Source organism: Schistocerca americana, chromosome 3 (assembly GCF_021461395.2).
Source record: "Schistocerca americana isolate TAMUIC-IGC-003095 chromosome 3, iqSchAmer2.1, whole genome shotgun sequence".
Taxonomy (NCBI): Eukaryota; Metazoa; Arthropoda; class Insecta; order Orthoptera; family Acrididae; genus Schistocerca; species Schistocerca americana.
This window is the reverse complement of record NC_060121.1, coordinates 457,472,674-457,487,977: the sequence shown is the minus strand read 5'-3', so window position 1 is coordinate 457,487,977 and position 15,304 is coordinate 457,472,674. Positions and strand designations below refer to the sequence as shown.

The 15,304-nt window shown below is 43.6% G+C and overlaps 1 protein-coding gene across 1 annotated transcript in view; it reads right to left on the bottom strand.

Annotated features, from left to right (window-relative positions):
* The window catches only part of LOC124606151 (cytochrome P450 4C1-like), a 179,288-nt gene that overhangs the window by 121,830 nt on the left and 42,154 nt on the right, over positions 1-15,304 (bottom strand). The window contains exon 3 of the mRNA XM_047138115.1: positions 8,886-9,113. Coding sequence (XP_046994071.1) covers positions 8,886-9,113 — 228 coding nt within the window. The remainder of the gene's footprint in view (positions 1-8,885; positions 9,114-15,304) is intronic.

The window sequence follows — 15,304 nt, the reverse complement described above, 5'->3', positions numbered from 1 at the left end:
TTAACAATTTTGGTTCTTTCAAATAACTTAAATGTATAGCGAATTAGGTTTGATCAGCGATAATTAAATGTCGGCTTGGCAATAATTAACCATTTTCTGCTAATAGAGATAGTCTTGTGTTCCATAGTTAACGCCGGGATAGAATTCAGTAAATATTTAACAAAAAATCCACTGCAATTAGAAAATGTGTGCCAAGGCCGAATGATGTAAAGGATTTAATTCTCAACTAAATATTCTTAATCAGTCAATATGAGTTCACGTAATTTTTAAATGTACGTAATTCTTTTGAAAGTGAAATTTTTTTTACCACACGTAAATAAGAGAGAGGTTCTACAACAAAGTTCGTACTTACAGAAGAAAGTTAAAGAAAGGCAAGTTAAGTAACTAAAAGCAATAATAATTAATAATTATTGTTTAACGAAAACAATAGCAATTTCGTTAAAAGTTAGACATGCTAAATTTATACGTCGAATGTCAAACAAATACTATGGAAATGGTAATGAAAACCCACTGACCAAACGTAGTTGTTTCCAACATAATCTGGAAACGTACATACATTTCAAATAGTTTGCATGATCCCCATCGGATGCGCCGGAAGACAGCATATGTCCCAGTTTCAAATACAAAAATCATAATGACCCTTTATCTACGTTGTACAGAAAATGAAGTTTTGTCTTATAAGGGGAGACCAAGAGGTTGGTATCAGGAATTTACCCCAAATTTGGTACCCTTTTAGTAGGCCATTGAAATAACACTGAAGTGATATCAGGTGTTCCCCAGGGAAGCGTCCTGGGACCTCTGCTGTTCCTAATCTATATAAGTGACATGGGTGACAATCTGAACAGTTCTCTTAGGTTGTTCGCAGATGATGCTGTAATTTACCGTCTAGTAAGGTCATCCGAAGACCAAAGCGATTTAGAAAAGATTACTGTAAGGTGTGGCAGGTGGCAGTTGACGCTAAATAACGAAAAGTGTGAGGTGATCCATATGAGTTCCAAAAGAAATCTGTTGGAATTCGATTACTCGATAAATAGTACAATTCTCAAGGCTGTCAATTCAACTAAGTACCTGGGTGTTAAAATTACGAACAACTTCAGTTGGAAAGACCACATAGATAATATTGTGGGGAAGGCGAGCCAAAGGTTGCGTTTCATTGGCAGGACACTTAGAAGATGCAACAAGTCCACTAAAGTGACAGCTTACACTACACTCGTTCGTCCTCTGTTAGAATATTGCTGCGCGGTGTGGGATCCTTACCACGTGGGATTGACGAAGGACATCGAAAGGGTACAAAAAAGGGCAGCTAGTTTTGTATTATCACGTAATAGGGGAGAGAGTGTGGCAGATATGATTCGCGAATTGGGATTGAAGTCATTAAAGCAAGACGTTTTTCGTCGCGGCGAGATCTATTTACGAAATTTCAGTTACCAACTTTCTCTTCCGAATGCGAAAATATTTTGTTGAGCCCAACCTACATAGGTAGGAATGATCATCAAAATAAAATAAGAGAAATCAGAGCTCGAACAGAAAGGTTTAGGTGTTAGTTTTTCCCGCGCGCTGTTCGGGAGTGGAATGGTAGAGAGATAGTATGATTGTGGTTCGATGAGCCCTCTGCCAAGTACTTAAATGTGAATTGCAGAGTAGTCATGTAGATGTAAATGAAACATAATTCCCAAGTAGTAAAGTGCGCTATCCTGGCTATTCCGAGAAAATTGCAAGAGAAGTTTCACTCGTCTATTATGTAATTAATGTACCGACTGCGAGAAGTCGTTATGAGCGAGTGGATATCGTTCCCGCTCTGCCAGAAGGTCATGGATGAGATGAGGGTTTCAGTACAGTTGGCACGGTAGCTCAGCGTGTTCGGTCCGAGGGGTGCGTGCTCTCTATAGTAAAAAAGGTAGAGTCAAGGGATCAACGATCAACTTGAACGGATGTCTTGTGACGTCCGCCCAGACCAAACGCAACGAACTATATCGATCAAAAAATAAAAAAAGAGGACTGATTGCTATCTATAATAAAAAAAATGAGCAAAAGAATCAACAATCAACTTGAATCCATGTCATGTGACGTCCGGCTCGACCAAACTCAACGAACGATAGCGAACAAAATGAAGGAAAAAACAAATCCCGCTAAAAATTATTTTTTACTCTGTATTTTAGTTTTTGATCACCCGTCACATTATTTAACTTTTATGTTCAAGATATAATATAATGAAAAAACCCTTCGCGAATTTTCATGAAGTTGTGGTGAATTTCTTATGTTATTTACTATTTTTCATTAAATTTTCAAGGACGACGGACAGGCTTGGAAAGCCCAAGTCAAACCTCGATAAATATTGATGCGAATCACGTTATTCACAATCACTAATACAGCAAGTCACAATGCGCCAGACCATAAGATTAATGTACAATTACTCTCTGGATGTGCGCTCGACATCACACGTTGCGAGGTGGTATCTGTCATACACACATGGAAAATATAAACTGAATTGGCATCTACTTCATCGAATGAATGAAATTTTCCTGCATTTACAAGGAATATTTAGAGTTTCTGAGGGGAAATACACCTCATTGAGATTCTGAAAATTAAATTAATACGGCAAGTGATGAAAAAATAGAATAATAATTAAGTTTGAGCGAGAGTCGAACCGTCGCCTTACACGCGTTCGTATGGCAATGCTCGACTGCTAATCACTTGACCACCATGAACTCTAATGCCCAGTATGTACGCAAAGATGCGTAAGCTCCATAATAAAGGCTTAAAATATCTGTTGCGATTTTCTCGGAATTGCCAGAGTAGTGGCCTGCTAAAAGAGTAAAAGTTTTAAAGTAAATCTGTGATACCATCGTCGTGGCCTTCCCTTGTTAGTAGCCAGACCTGCCTTTCTGCACATATCGAAGCAGTCTGCCACGTGAGTTCTGCGTGGCGGTATTTACTCCGCAATAACCGACTTTGGCCATATTGTTTTCTAATTTTTGTGCGTTTGTCTGACTACTTTGCGAAAGGTCTTCAACGTCAATACTAACAAGCTCTATATCACTTAATTGCCTTTACAAGAGCTACTGAATGCAGTTATGAAATGTGTACGGTTCCATTAAAAAATCATACTTGTTGAAGTATCTCGGTTGAAACCAGAGTTCAGTGCATTATCGATACAAAACATTACGCGCTCCTCAGGTGCTATCAAATGCAGTAAACCTCGTTTCGATGTCTGGAATCGTTAAAGACTCACCTTATATATGATCCTTGTGTCTACAAATATTTATAGGCTTTCTACTTCCCATAGTTATTTTATTGTTACATGATCACAGCGTCGAGAACACGGTGTACAAACAATTTCCTACTACAAGAGAAGAAATGAAAGGCTTTCTGAGCGTAGTGGATATGAGTAGTCAAGAAAACACTTACTACAATAATCAGTTAATTGCGAAATCTGTTACTTATAAAAATTTGTAATCAAAACTTATTATTTATATTTATTAGTCATGAATTTTATACAAACAAAGCAGAAAAAATTTTAGTCGGCTAAAATTTGGAACTGAAGGAACTTGTTTTGCATTACTGCAACAAAACTATTTTTCGGGTTTTTCAGTTTCGGTCGAAAGTTAATTACTTTCCGTAACCACTGATCAGCTCAGAGATAAGGAAAGTTATGACAATATTATCGAATCGCTGTAAGAAATCCAAAAACTTTTCAGACAGAAAAAGCAAATTTGGAACTTCGGTAAGTGATTGCGTTTCCTCCGATTGCAGCAATTATGATTTCATGCGTTGTGAAATTCACCTTGAAATTTATCTTTTAAAGTTTGTCTAGACCACTATTCACCTTAAACAGTTCTGTCCCGCTATTTCCTACAGAAAAGTTGGTAAAGTAAATCTGATACATCCTGCATTCGTTTGTGTCTTCCCATTCGGCTTTCTTCCGAGAACATCTTTACACTGTACAACCGTACTTCTACGGATCTCTCTCCGTCTGCCGCCGCCGGCTGCCATAATGGCTGTGAAAAGCCTGAAGATGGACTGAGGAAAGGGTTCTAACAAATAAAAAATCTAAAAAAATCTGAAAACGAGAGAGATAATGTTTTTATTTGAATTTTGTAATTTAAACTGATCGCTGTGTTCCAGTCACAGAATGCTTTCTAAAATTTTAGTTTCCGTATTTAATGGATTGGGATAGGGACGTGGGTAGAAAAGTTCAACAAGAGATAAAGGCATAATGCTGATTTTATTATTAGCAGCTGCTTGCACAATTTGTTGAACTTGAGCTCAGGAGGCACCGACGAGAAACTGAATCGTTAAAACGACGTGATCAGCATTTCCGGTGGCATCTGAGCAATGTGCTCCTATATATTTGCTTTGCCTTGAGATCAGGTAAAGACCGAACGTGTCCCTAGTAAAAGCGTTTCTATTTTATTTATTTATTTATTTAATTTTTTTTTTAGATGTTAAAGAGCGACCAAAAGTCAGGGCAGGTGACGTTACATTAAGCATACACCTTCATCCCTTCGAAGAGGAACGGGTCGAAAATGAAAATAAATCTAGTTGTGAAAACACCACAGACACATATGGAGAGATGAATGGCTATTCGTGCACAACACACAGTTTAACAGTATGCCAAATTTGGAAGATTTGTATATTCACTGCATTCTGTGGAGCAAAACGTGCCTCGTACCTCCATAGAACTGCTTGGCCATGTCTCAACAATTTCGATCCGAGCCAGAAACCGAAGAGCTAATTCGGGACCTTGCTGCAGATCATGAGGTTTCAGTTGCTGTGTCGTCTTGATCTTGTACGGGTACCAGTGTAAAATAGACCGCAAAACCTTCTGTACTATTGACCACGGGATGGACAATTCTAGTGACACTGCACGAGCGCTAGCACTACCCGGGGCACGAGCTGCCTGGTCAGTTCTAGCTACAGCACCTCCGTCAATAAGGACTCCTGCCTTTTACGGATGTCACACTAAGCTCACCCGTGTTTTCGACTGTCATTATGATCATTAAACCATTTAATGATATCAGAGCTCCGGTCAAGCCTTTCAGTCTGAGATACTCTCTCAATGCAGCACTGTAATTGCTGCCGCTCACATAAAACCGTTTCACTAACAGTACTCGGTCTCCTTTCTCGATAGACATATAGTCCACTCACGCAATAGCTCGTCAAATGGCATAGTGAATCTCATATCGTCATGTAAACAGTGTACAGCGCCAGATTTGCATCTGGTAGCCACAATTTGAACTAATTTTTTCCCAGCGTAAATGGGTTCCTCATTAACGGATTAAGATATTTAACAAGTTTCGCTGCTATACGATAATTACAGCCCAAGCTGTACCTCTACTGATAATCACCCGTTACATTGCAGAACAAGTCACGGAATCTCAGGAGAACTCAGTATCTTAGCTGTGAACGAGAGACATAATGAATATAAGAATAAATATTCAGACTTACTTCAATAATGTCTTGAAGGATAAACTGAAGATAGCCACTCACATCTGGAACTGTCATCCAGCGACGCCACGGAGAGTTCGAATTACATGGGTGAATTGTAAAGCTAACGTCTCTGCTCTCACTTCACTTATGATCTCTGTAGTACTGCTGTGGCAGCGGTGGACGCCATAGACACCACCAGACGGCCTGAATACCGTCCGGTCCATTGTAACGGGTTGGAAATGCGGTCTGTCAGTTTGCTGCCCAAGAGCTGGCCTAGAGGCTGCCGTTTCCCCCATAACTTCGACGCTCTTTAGTGTCAATGGATGACGTTTAAAGATATACACTGAAACGCCTAAAAAACTGGTATAGGCATGCGTATTCAAATACTGAGGTATGTAAACAGGCAGAATACGGCGCTGCGGCCGGCAACGCCTTTATAAGACAAGTGGCTGGTTCAGTCGTTAGGTCGGTTACTGCTGCTACAATGGCAACTTATCAAGATTTAAGTGAGTTTGAATGTGGTGATATAGTCGTCGCACGAGCGATGGGACACAGCATCTCCAAGGTAGCGATGAAGTGGGGATTTTCCCTCATGACCATTTCAAGAATGTGCCGTGAATATCAGGAATCCGGTAAAACAAAAATCTCCCACATCGCTGCAGTCGGAAAAAGATCGTGCAAGAACGGGACCAACGACGACTGAAGAGAATCGTGCAATGCGATAGAACCTTCGAAAATTGCTGTAGATTTCAGTACTGGGCCATCAACAAGTGTTAGCGTGCAGACCATTCAACGAAACATTATCGATGTGGCCTTTCGGAGCCGAAGGCCCACTCGTGTAACCTTGATGACTGCACGACACAAAACTTTACACCTCGACTAGGTCCGTCAACACCGACACTGGACTGTTGATGACTGGTCGGACAATGACATGTTGCCTGGTCGGACGAGTCTCATTTCAAATTGTATCGAGCGGATGCACGTCGTTGGGTATGGAGACAACCTCATGAATCCATGGAGCCTGCATTTCACCTGGAGACTGCTAAAGCTGGTGGAGGCTGTGTAATGGTGTAGGACGTGTGTAGTTGGAGTGATGGGATCCCTGATACGTCTACAAGCGCCTTTGATAGGCGACACGTACGTAAGCATCCTGTCTGATCACCTGCATCCATTCATGTCCATTGTACATTCCGACGGACTTGGACAGTTACAGTAGGACAAAGTGACACCCCATAAGCCCAGAACTGCTACATAGTGGCTCCAGGAACGCTTTTCTGAGTTTAGACACTTCCGCTGGCCACCAGCTCCCCAGACATGGACATTATTGAGCATATCTGTGATGCCTTGCAACGTGCTGTTGAGACAAGATCTCCACCCCCTTGTACTCATGGACTTATGGACAGCCGTGCAAGATTCATGGTGTCAGTTCTCTACAGCACTACTTCAGACATTATTCGAGTCCATGCCAAGTCCTGATGCGGCTCTTCTGCGAGGTTGAGGGGGTCCTACACGATATTAGGCAGGTGTACCAGTTTCTTTGGCTCTTCAGTGTATGTTCCTATCCTTAGTTTTTTCCTCATAACACCCTCAGCAATCTCTCGAAGTCTGTCGATATGTTTTTTTTGCTGTTCCCCATACACCATTCTCATTAGAAGTACAACGAATCTTTTGTGGAAGATATAATCAAACTACAAATGGAACATTTGTTTTCAAACAGGAATATATTGCAATAACAATAAAATAATGTAGTAATGTATTACCTCCCATTCTTTGCTGTCACGGTGTGTCAAAATACTCTCTATACAACATAATAATCTGATAAAAAAGTCCCCTGACACCATGACATAATGCGGCATTCACCACTAACTGTCACGAGAGGCGTTCACGCCTGTATGAAAGGTGACGTGGAATAGTCATTGGGTGTCATCTGAGCAACAAATCCGTCAGTAGTATTTCAATCCTCCTAATGCAGCCTAAATTGACTGCTGGTCAAGTGAGTGTGAAGCGTATATCGAAGGAACAGCCACAACTAAACCAAGATCAGGCAGGATCATGTACTCACGGACAGAGATTGTCGAGCATTCCGGAGGGTGGTTGTAACTAAACGCATGAAATCATGGTAAGGAATCATTCGTGATTTCCTAAGTGCTACCAGCAGTCCACCAATTAGAATGACTGTGCGTATGGACTTAAAGACAATGAGGTACAATGGTTGAGGCGCTCTTCATATGTTGCACTAAGCGACGATCGAGGTTGTGTAAAGGGAGACACCAGTTAACAAACGATGACTGAAAACGAATTATTTAAAGTGATGAATCACGCTATATCCGTCCGGGACTTTTCAGCCCTTCTATAGATGCCCATGTCGGCTGCTGGTGATGCGATTGTGAAGGAAGAACCACAGCTAAACCGAGCGCAGGCTGACGATGAAAGCGTTTTCGTTTAGCGAATGGCAGTAGAATGTTAAGTGTCATCATTTGTAGTACCGACAGTGAACTATGGAGGAGGTGGAAAATTGAAATGAGCGTTTGGCGTCTTTGGCCGGGAGGCCCCATACGGGGCAGGTCCGGCCGCGTTGGTGCAGGTCTTATTACATTCGACGCCACATTGGTCGACCTGTGATGGTGATGAAATGATGATGAAGACAACACAACACTCAGTCCCTGAGCTGAGAAAATCCCTGACTCAGCTGGGAATCGAACCCGGGCCCTTAGGACAGCACTCCTCCATGCTGACCATTCAGCTATCGGGGCGGACTATGGAGGAGGTAATGATACAGTATTGGTTTGTTTTTCGTAGTAAGGATGTGGTCCTCTGATTGTGCTCAAGAAAACAATAAATGCATAAGGCTGTGAACAAATTTTACTACAGTGTACTGCGTAGTACTAGAGGAACAATTCGGAGACGATGATTGTTTGTACCTGTATAGCAATGCACCCTGTCATAAAGCAGCATCTGCGAGGTAATGGTTGGTGCACAGTGACATTCCTGAAATGGGCAGGCTTTTGCAGAGTCCCGAACTGGACCCAACTGAAAATCCTGTGGATGAGCTGAAACATCGACTCCGCTCCAGATGCCAGCATCAAATATCACTACCTTCTCGGGTTTCAGCACTTGGGGAAGAACATGCTCCCATTCCTCCACTGACATTTAGATACCTCACTGAAAATGTCACCACCAGAGTTCAAGCCGTTATAACAGCGAAGAGTGGGAACATCCCATATTAACGTTCATTAACAGGTGTCTGGCTTCATTTGATCAGATAGTATACGAATACCTTATAGTAAGACATCATAATACTGTAGACGAAACAAATGTTTACAAATAGAAATACATTTAATAACAACAAAAGTAATGCAGTTCTGTAAACAGTACCAATGTTATACACCACTTTCCGTTGTCTCAGGGTATCAATGAAATAACGCTACACGCAAAGCCATATTTTACACCCTTACCTGCATTAGCTTTAAGGCTTCGATAAAGACATCAGCAACCTCAGCTTGCTTGTTCACATCAGGCTCGATTTCATCCATCTTAGTGCCGAAAATGGAAGCGGTGACAACAGCCAGTGTAGCGTGGATGAGCATCCTCGTGATATCGTATTCAGTGCCTGCCGCTGCTGCCAGATTTTTGCACACGAACTCTGCACCCTCGTTGAATTGTTGCATGAAGTCTTTCATTAACTGGAAAATCGAAAAATGACTGACATCGTGAGCCGGAAGCACTGGTTTTCATTATCTTTGAATCACGAGCCTATTTAAAGTGAGCAGCACTCATATAGTTACTAAAATTGAATCAGTAAGTTGGGGAAGAGGTCATGTCCCAGAAAGTAAATTTCTTCAGCAGATGCAAAAAACAGTTTTACTACACAAGGTCTTAAACGTGGTGTCGTGGATTTGCCATGTAGCAACTGGCTCCACGGTGAAACAATATCCACGATTACAACATACTTTAGCCATCGACTGTGGTCACTAATAGAGTTTGAATGTACTTAAGATGACACCTTTTCGAGACTGACGCTGTTGATGAGGTAATTAGCATTTTACCTGCAGCGGAATAACTGTGTTATACGCGTTTATAGCAACAAAGGACTTTGTTAGGAGCATATCGTTATGTACCGAAAATACAACCAAAAGCAAAATACAGCAAAACAGGCAATGGTAAATATGCTTCATCTTCATCTTGTTAATGTTTTGCGGGCAACTGGTAGATACTGTTATAAACTGGTTTTGGCTTGTTACTTATGTATTTTAGAATATTCTGTAAATCGTCTAGTTTGTTCTTTTTTTTATTGGAATCGGTCCGCTATACGCTTGTTTATATGGACATGACCCCTTCTTTAACTTAATGTTTTTTTAACGAGTACTTCTGCTGGTGGGACATGCCCCCAGTTATATTAAACGAAGCATAAAGATATAAAGATCAGTTATCTCCGGTAAACGTAACCTGAAAAAAAAGTGTACATGACCCCCTTCTCCAATTGAGCGCTTCCATTACAATGATGGAGATGTCTTCAGTGTCACTTACAGCGGTTGCTCGGTTTTTGATTCACTTTCCTCTTTCTCGATTAAACTTATTGGCACTAATACAGTATTCACACTTCTTAATAAGTCACTAGCAAAGGCGTGATTGTCCAGAGGCATATTTCATAAGTTTACCACATGAACATTGGAGGGAACAGGGCAAATACTATATTTCCTCCATAAGGAGCGTTGTGGGGCTGTAGAAATTTCTTTACAAGGAAAGGAGCTTACGAGACGTTCAAGTTGCCTATTCTAGAGTACTGATCATTCATATCAGTTTGAAGGACATCATCTTTACGCCAGTGACGGTTATAAGTTTTTATTACACACTACTGCAATTTCAGCCTTAGGCCATTATCAAGTGATATTACGGCTTTAAGCCATGTCAACGTAATGTAAGCTGACACATTTGTATGTCGTTGTCAGTCCTGTTAAATACATAAAAACTTATAACAGTCACTGGCGTAAAGATGATGTCCTTCAAAAAGTGTTTTATAACTGTGAATCCCAGCTACAAAAAGTGTATTCAATATCAGTTCGCACTGCTGAAAGATACTGAGAAACATGTAAGTACAAGATATAGAAGCGCATTTTATTTTTATTCTTTAAGCACACAGGTTCTCTAAATTTTTAGAGAAGTTCTTCACCTATTGCTTGGTTCTCTTCTTGCAAACCCATCAGAGCTTTCTAGAGTACAGAAATCTAAATAAATGACTCAGTGACCGCGAGATACGAAATCAACTAAAATCGCTCAACAGAGGAGAGACGATCGAAATAGTTCCAATACGGTTTTTCATAGACAGAGAGAAATAGCTTCATTCTCTCCAAGTACCAGCCTACGTAGGTCGCTGCAGGAGTAAAGCATTTCTAGTGATTGAAAAAAAAATGCAAAGTTCATTCACGTTTTAAAGAATAGTAGTCGAACAGACGCAAACAACGACAGACCAAAATCACTGACGTCTGCCTGCCGAAGAATATTAGAACACCTTTTATCCTTTGCTGAGTATGACCTTTCTGGAGACTGAAAAACGCCTCTGGAGGAATCAACATGTATTCCAAAAACTCACCTCGCTCTGTCGTCCTCGAGACCCAGAAGGATGTAGCTATCGGTAGCATGGCCGTTCTCTGGAAGGTTTTCGAGGTAGATCCGCAGTGTCATTTAACGGACTAAATGCGAGTGTAATGAATAATAGGCTATCTTCGTCACTGGTTTGAATACACTCCTGGAAATGGAAAAAAGAACACATTGACACCAGTGTGTCAGACCCACCATACTTGCTCCGGACACTGCGAGAGGGCTGTACAAGCAATGATCACACGCACGGCACAGCGGACACACCAGGAACCGCGGTGTTGGCCGTCGAATGGCGCTAGCTGCGCAGCATTTGTGCACCGCCGCCGTCAGTGTCAGCCAGTTTGCCGTGGCATACGGAGCTCCATCGCAGTCTTTAACACTGGTAGCATGCCGCGACAGCGTGGACGTGAACCGTATGTGCAGTTGACGGACTTTGAGCGAGGGCGTATAGTGGGCATGCGGGAGGCCGGGTGGACGTACCGCCAAATTGCTCAACACGTGGGGCGAGAGGTCTCCACAGTACATCGATGTTGTCGCCAGTGGTCGGCGGAAGGTGCACGTGCCCGTCGACCTGGGACCGGACCGCAGCGACGCACGGATGCACGCCAAGACCGTAGGATCCTACGCAGTGCCGTAGGGGACCGCACCGCCACTTCCCAGCAAATTAGGGACACTGTTGCTCCTGGGGTATCGGCGAGGACCATTCGCAACCGTCTCCATGAAGCTGGGTTACGGTCCCACACACCATTAGGCCGTCTTCCGCTCACGCCCCAACATCGTGCAGCCCGCCTCCAGTGGTGTCGCGAAAGGCGTGAATGGAGGGACGAATGGAGACGTGTCGTCTTCAGCGATGAGAGTCGCTTCTGCCTTGGTGCCAATGATGGTCGTATGCGTGTTTGGCGCCGTGCAGGTGAGTGCCACAATCAGGACTGCATACGACCGAGGCACACAGGGCCAACACCCGGCATCATGGTGTGGGGAGCGATCTCCTACACTGGCCGTACACCACTGGTGATCGTCGAGGGGACACTGAATAGTGCACGGTACATCCAAACCGTCATCGAACCCATCGTTCTACCATTCCTAGACCGGCAAGGGAACTTGCTGTTCCAACAGAACAATGCCCGTCCGCATGTATCCCGTGCCACCCAACGTGCTCTAGAAGGTGTAAGTCAACTACCCTGGCCAGCAAGGTCTCCGGATCTGTCCCCCATTGAGCATGTTTGGGACTGGATGAAGCGTCGTCTCACGCGGTCTGCACGTCCAGCACGAACGCTGGTCCAACTGAGGCGCCAGGTGGAAATGGCATGGCAAGCCGTTCCACAGGACTACATCCAGCATCTCTACGATCGTCTCCATGGGAGAATAGCAGCCTGCATTGCTGCGAAAGGTGGATATACACTGTACTAGTGCCGACATTGTGCATGCTCTGTTGCCTGTGTCTATGTGCCTGTGGTTCTGTCAGTGTGATCATGTGATGTATCTGACCCCAGGAATGTGTCAATAAAGTTTCCCCTTCCTGGGACAATGAATTCACGGTGTTCTTATTTCAATTTCCAGGAGTGTAGTTTCCAGCACATAATGCAACACAGCATGTCGTTTCCAAATGAGAGTAATCCTTAGTCGTAAAAGTTAATCCAGCCTACCCAAAGGCATGTTGTAGGGCAAGAACTGTTCATAATTTCTGGAAATTGTCAAGTATGTAAAGTCGGGAAATCTGAAGTTCTTCGTGGGTGACGTTGTTGAATCCAGAGAAGTTGCAACGCTAGAAAACTGTAAGGAATTGGAGGAAGACCTACAGACGAATAGCACTTGATGTCAGAATTGACATTTGAGCCCCAACAGAAAACAGTGTAACGTATAGTCCGTAAAAAGGCGAGAAAACGCTTCATTGTACGAATACACGATCGCTGAACAGTCACGGAAAGCAGTCACATCTATTCAATGTCGGGCAGTTCTCGTACTGAGCGATTTAAAATTGAACGACTACATGAAAGGTGGCAGACTGAGATTAATTTGCAGAGTCGTAATCAAACATTGTTCACCTACGAAGCAGACAGTTTACAACGCCGTCGTTTGACCAATACTTGAGTATTGTTCGTCATTCTGGGACCCTTACAAGATAAGATTGACAGAGGAAATAAATCGTATCCAAAGAAGAGAAGTCTCTTTCACCACGTAGATGTGTAGTAAGAGGCAACCGTAATGAGTTGCTCATGCAACTCCAGTAGCACACGCTACGACAGAAGAGTTCTGCAACACAGTGTTGTCTGCAGTTAACCATCTGAGGGGTTACGTTGGTAGAAGAACATTTCATATTTCGTCAAGACATTGTCATGCAAAAATTAAAGAGTTTAGAGCTGCTACGGACACTCACCAAAAATCGTTTGTCCCTCGCACTACTAACTACTGGAACAGGAAATGGGAAGACACGCTCTATAATGAGAACTGTGGTGTGTCGAAAAAGGTGTAGATGTACACTGCGCAACACATTTAACGGATGATATTTTCGAAGCCCTGTAACTGTATCCACTGCAACACAGAAGAGAGGAATTTGGCTCAAGTGTGCGTAAAATAGTCTTCTGTAACAATGCTAAACCGTGGCGTCCTGCGGCGTCACACTCGGACTCGACGTCGCCTCAAACAGCAAGCTGCTGGCACATGCGGGAAAAGCTGAAAGCTCAGAAGAGCAAGCTGGGTTTATGATGTCACAGTGGCACTAAATTTCAGCACATTTCTGCCCGAGGCCACCGTGGACGCGTCACACTATGGGAAGGTCGGCACATCCCCTCTTACCCAAATCCCTCCCTTCTTCAGATGCCTCTCCGTTAGAGGTCAGAATCACGACACACGTAGATGAAATCATGGCGTTTTCTTACGTGTGGCGGAGGGAAACGTTTCAGACAAACCGCCGCTCAGAATCGTCAAAAGAGTGGCACGGAAGGGTGTCATTAACACACCCCGTCTTTTGGAGCGTTGATTCTCATACATTTTGCGAGCGAAAACGACAGTCCACAGTGTGACGAGCAACAGGACGACATTCTTGAAGACATTTGACACTGCTGACACCTCCCGGATGATTCAACCCTACTCTAAGGACATCGTGGGCCTGCAACCCCGTTGAGCGTGATCGCATTCCTTTCGGGTGTACAACCACAGCAACTTCTGTACCGGTGTACAGGGTAGAACCGCAACGGACCGCTCAGAAATATACGATAATATCTGAACGTGATCCGAAACAGCGAAGGGTATTTATGCTTTTTCAGCCTTCCTGTTTCGCACCCTTCTGCGGCGTAATGATGCGGGAAGGGGAGCGGTGGCCATACTACATTGACACATACATGAATAAAACGGCAAAACTCCGTCTAAGAGCTACTAGTGCGGCAGCACCCTTGGTGCTTCCCACACACATTTGTTGCGCACTTTAAAAATGTCCGCCCCGGTAGCTGAGTGATCAGCGCAACAGACTTTCAATCCTAAGGGTCCAGGTTCGATTTCCGGCTGGGTCGGAGATTTTCTCCGCTCAGGGACTGGGTGTTGTGTTTTCCTAATCATCATAATGTCACCCCCATCGACGCGCAAGTCGCCGATGTGGCGTCAAATCGAAAGACTTGCACCCAGCGAACGGTCTACCCGACGGGAGGCGCTAGTCACACAACACACCCTCACACTTTAAAAATGTCCCTGTTTAGAGACAGCCATTCATTGATTCCTAGGCGCCGGTGTGACAAGCATCTCTTAAATTCCACATGCGGCAGGTGCTAACTCAAAGTCATAGTGCCACTCACCTGAAGTGTGTCGAAATGGTTGCCTATCGCGCTGGCGCCTAGGAATCAGTAATTAGCTGTCTCTGTATAGAGACATTTTTAAAGTGCACAACAAAGCTGCGCAGGTAGCACCGGGGGTCTTGCCGAACTGGTAGCCCTTAGAGGGAGTCTTTGCCGTTTCATTTTCGCAAATCTATGTAGCAATCCTACCCCCCTCCCCGCCCCGCGTGATCACTCCACAGGAGGGCGCGAAGCGGGCGGGTACAAAAAGCATCGACACCCATTTTCTAGCTCAGATGACGTTCAAATTTTGTCGAATATTTCTAAAGATCTCTTGTTTTCCAGCCCTCTACTTAAGGGTAAAGGCCAAACCCTCTAGCCCTTTCGTATCAATTCTGAGCAGTGGTATACCTGAAACGTTTCCCTCGGTTAGCCGCAAGAAAGCGACGCTGAGCGTCGTGGTTCTGAAATACACAGAGGGGTCAAAAGAAGGGGAGAAATGTGAATAA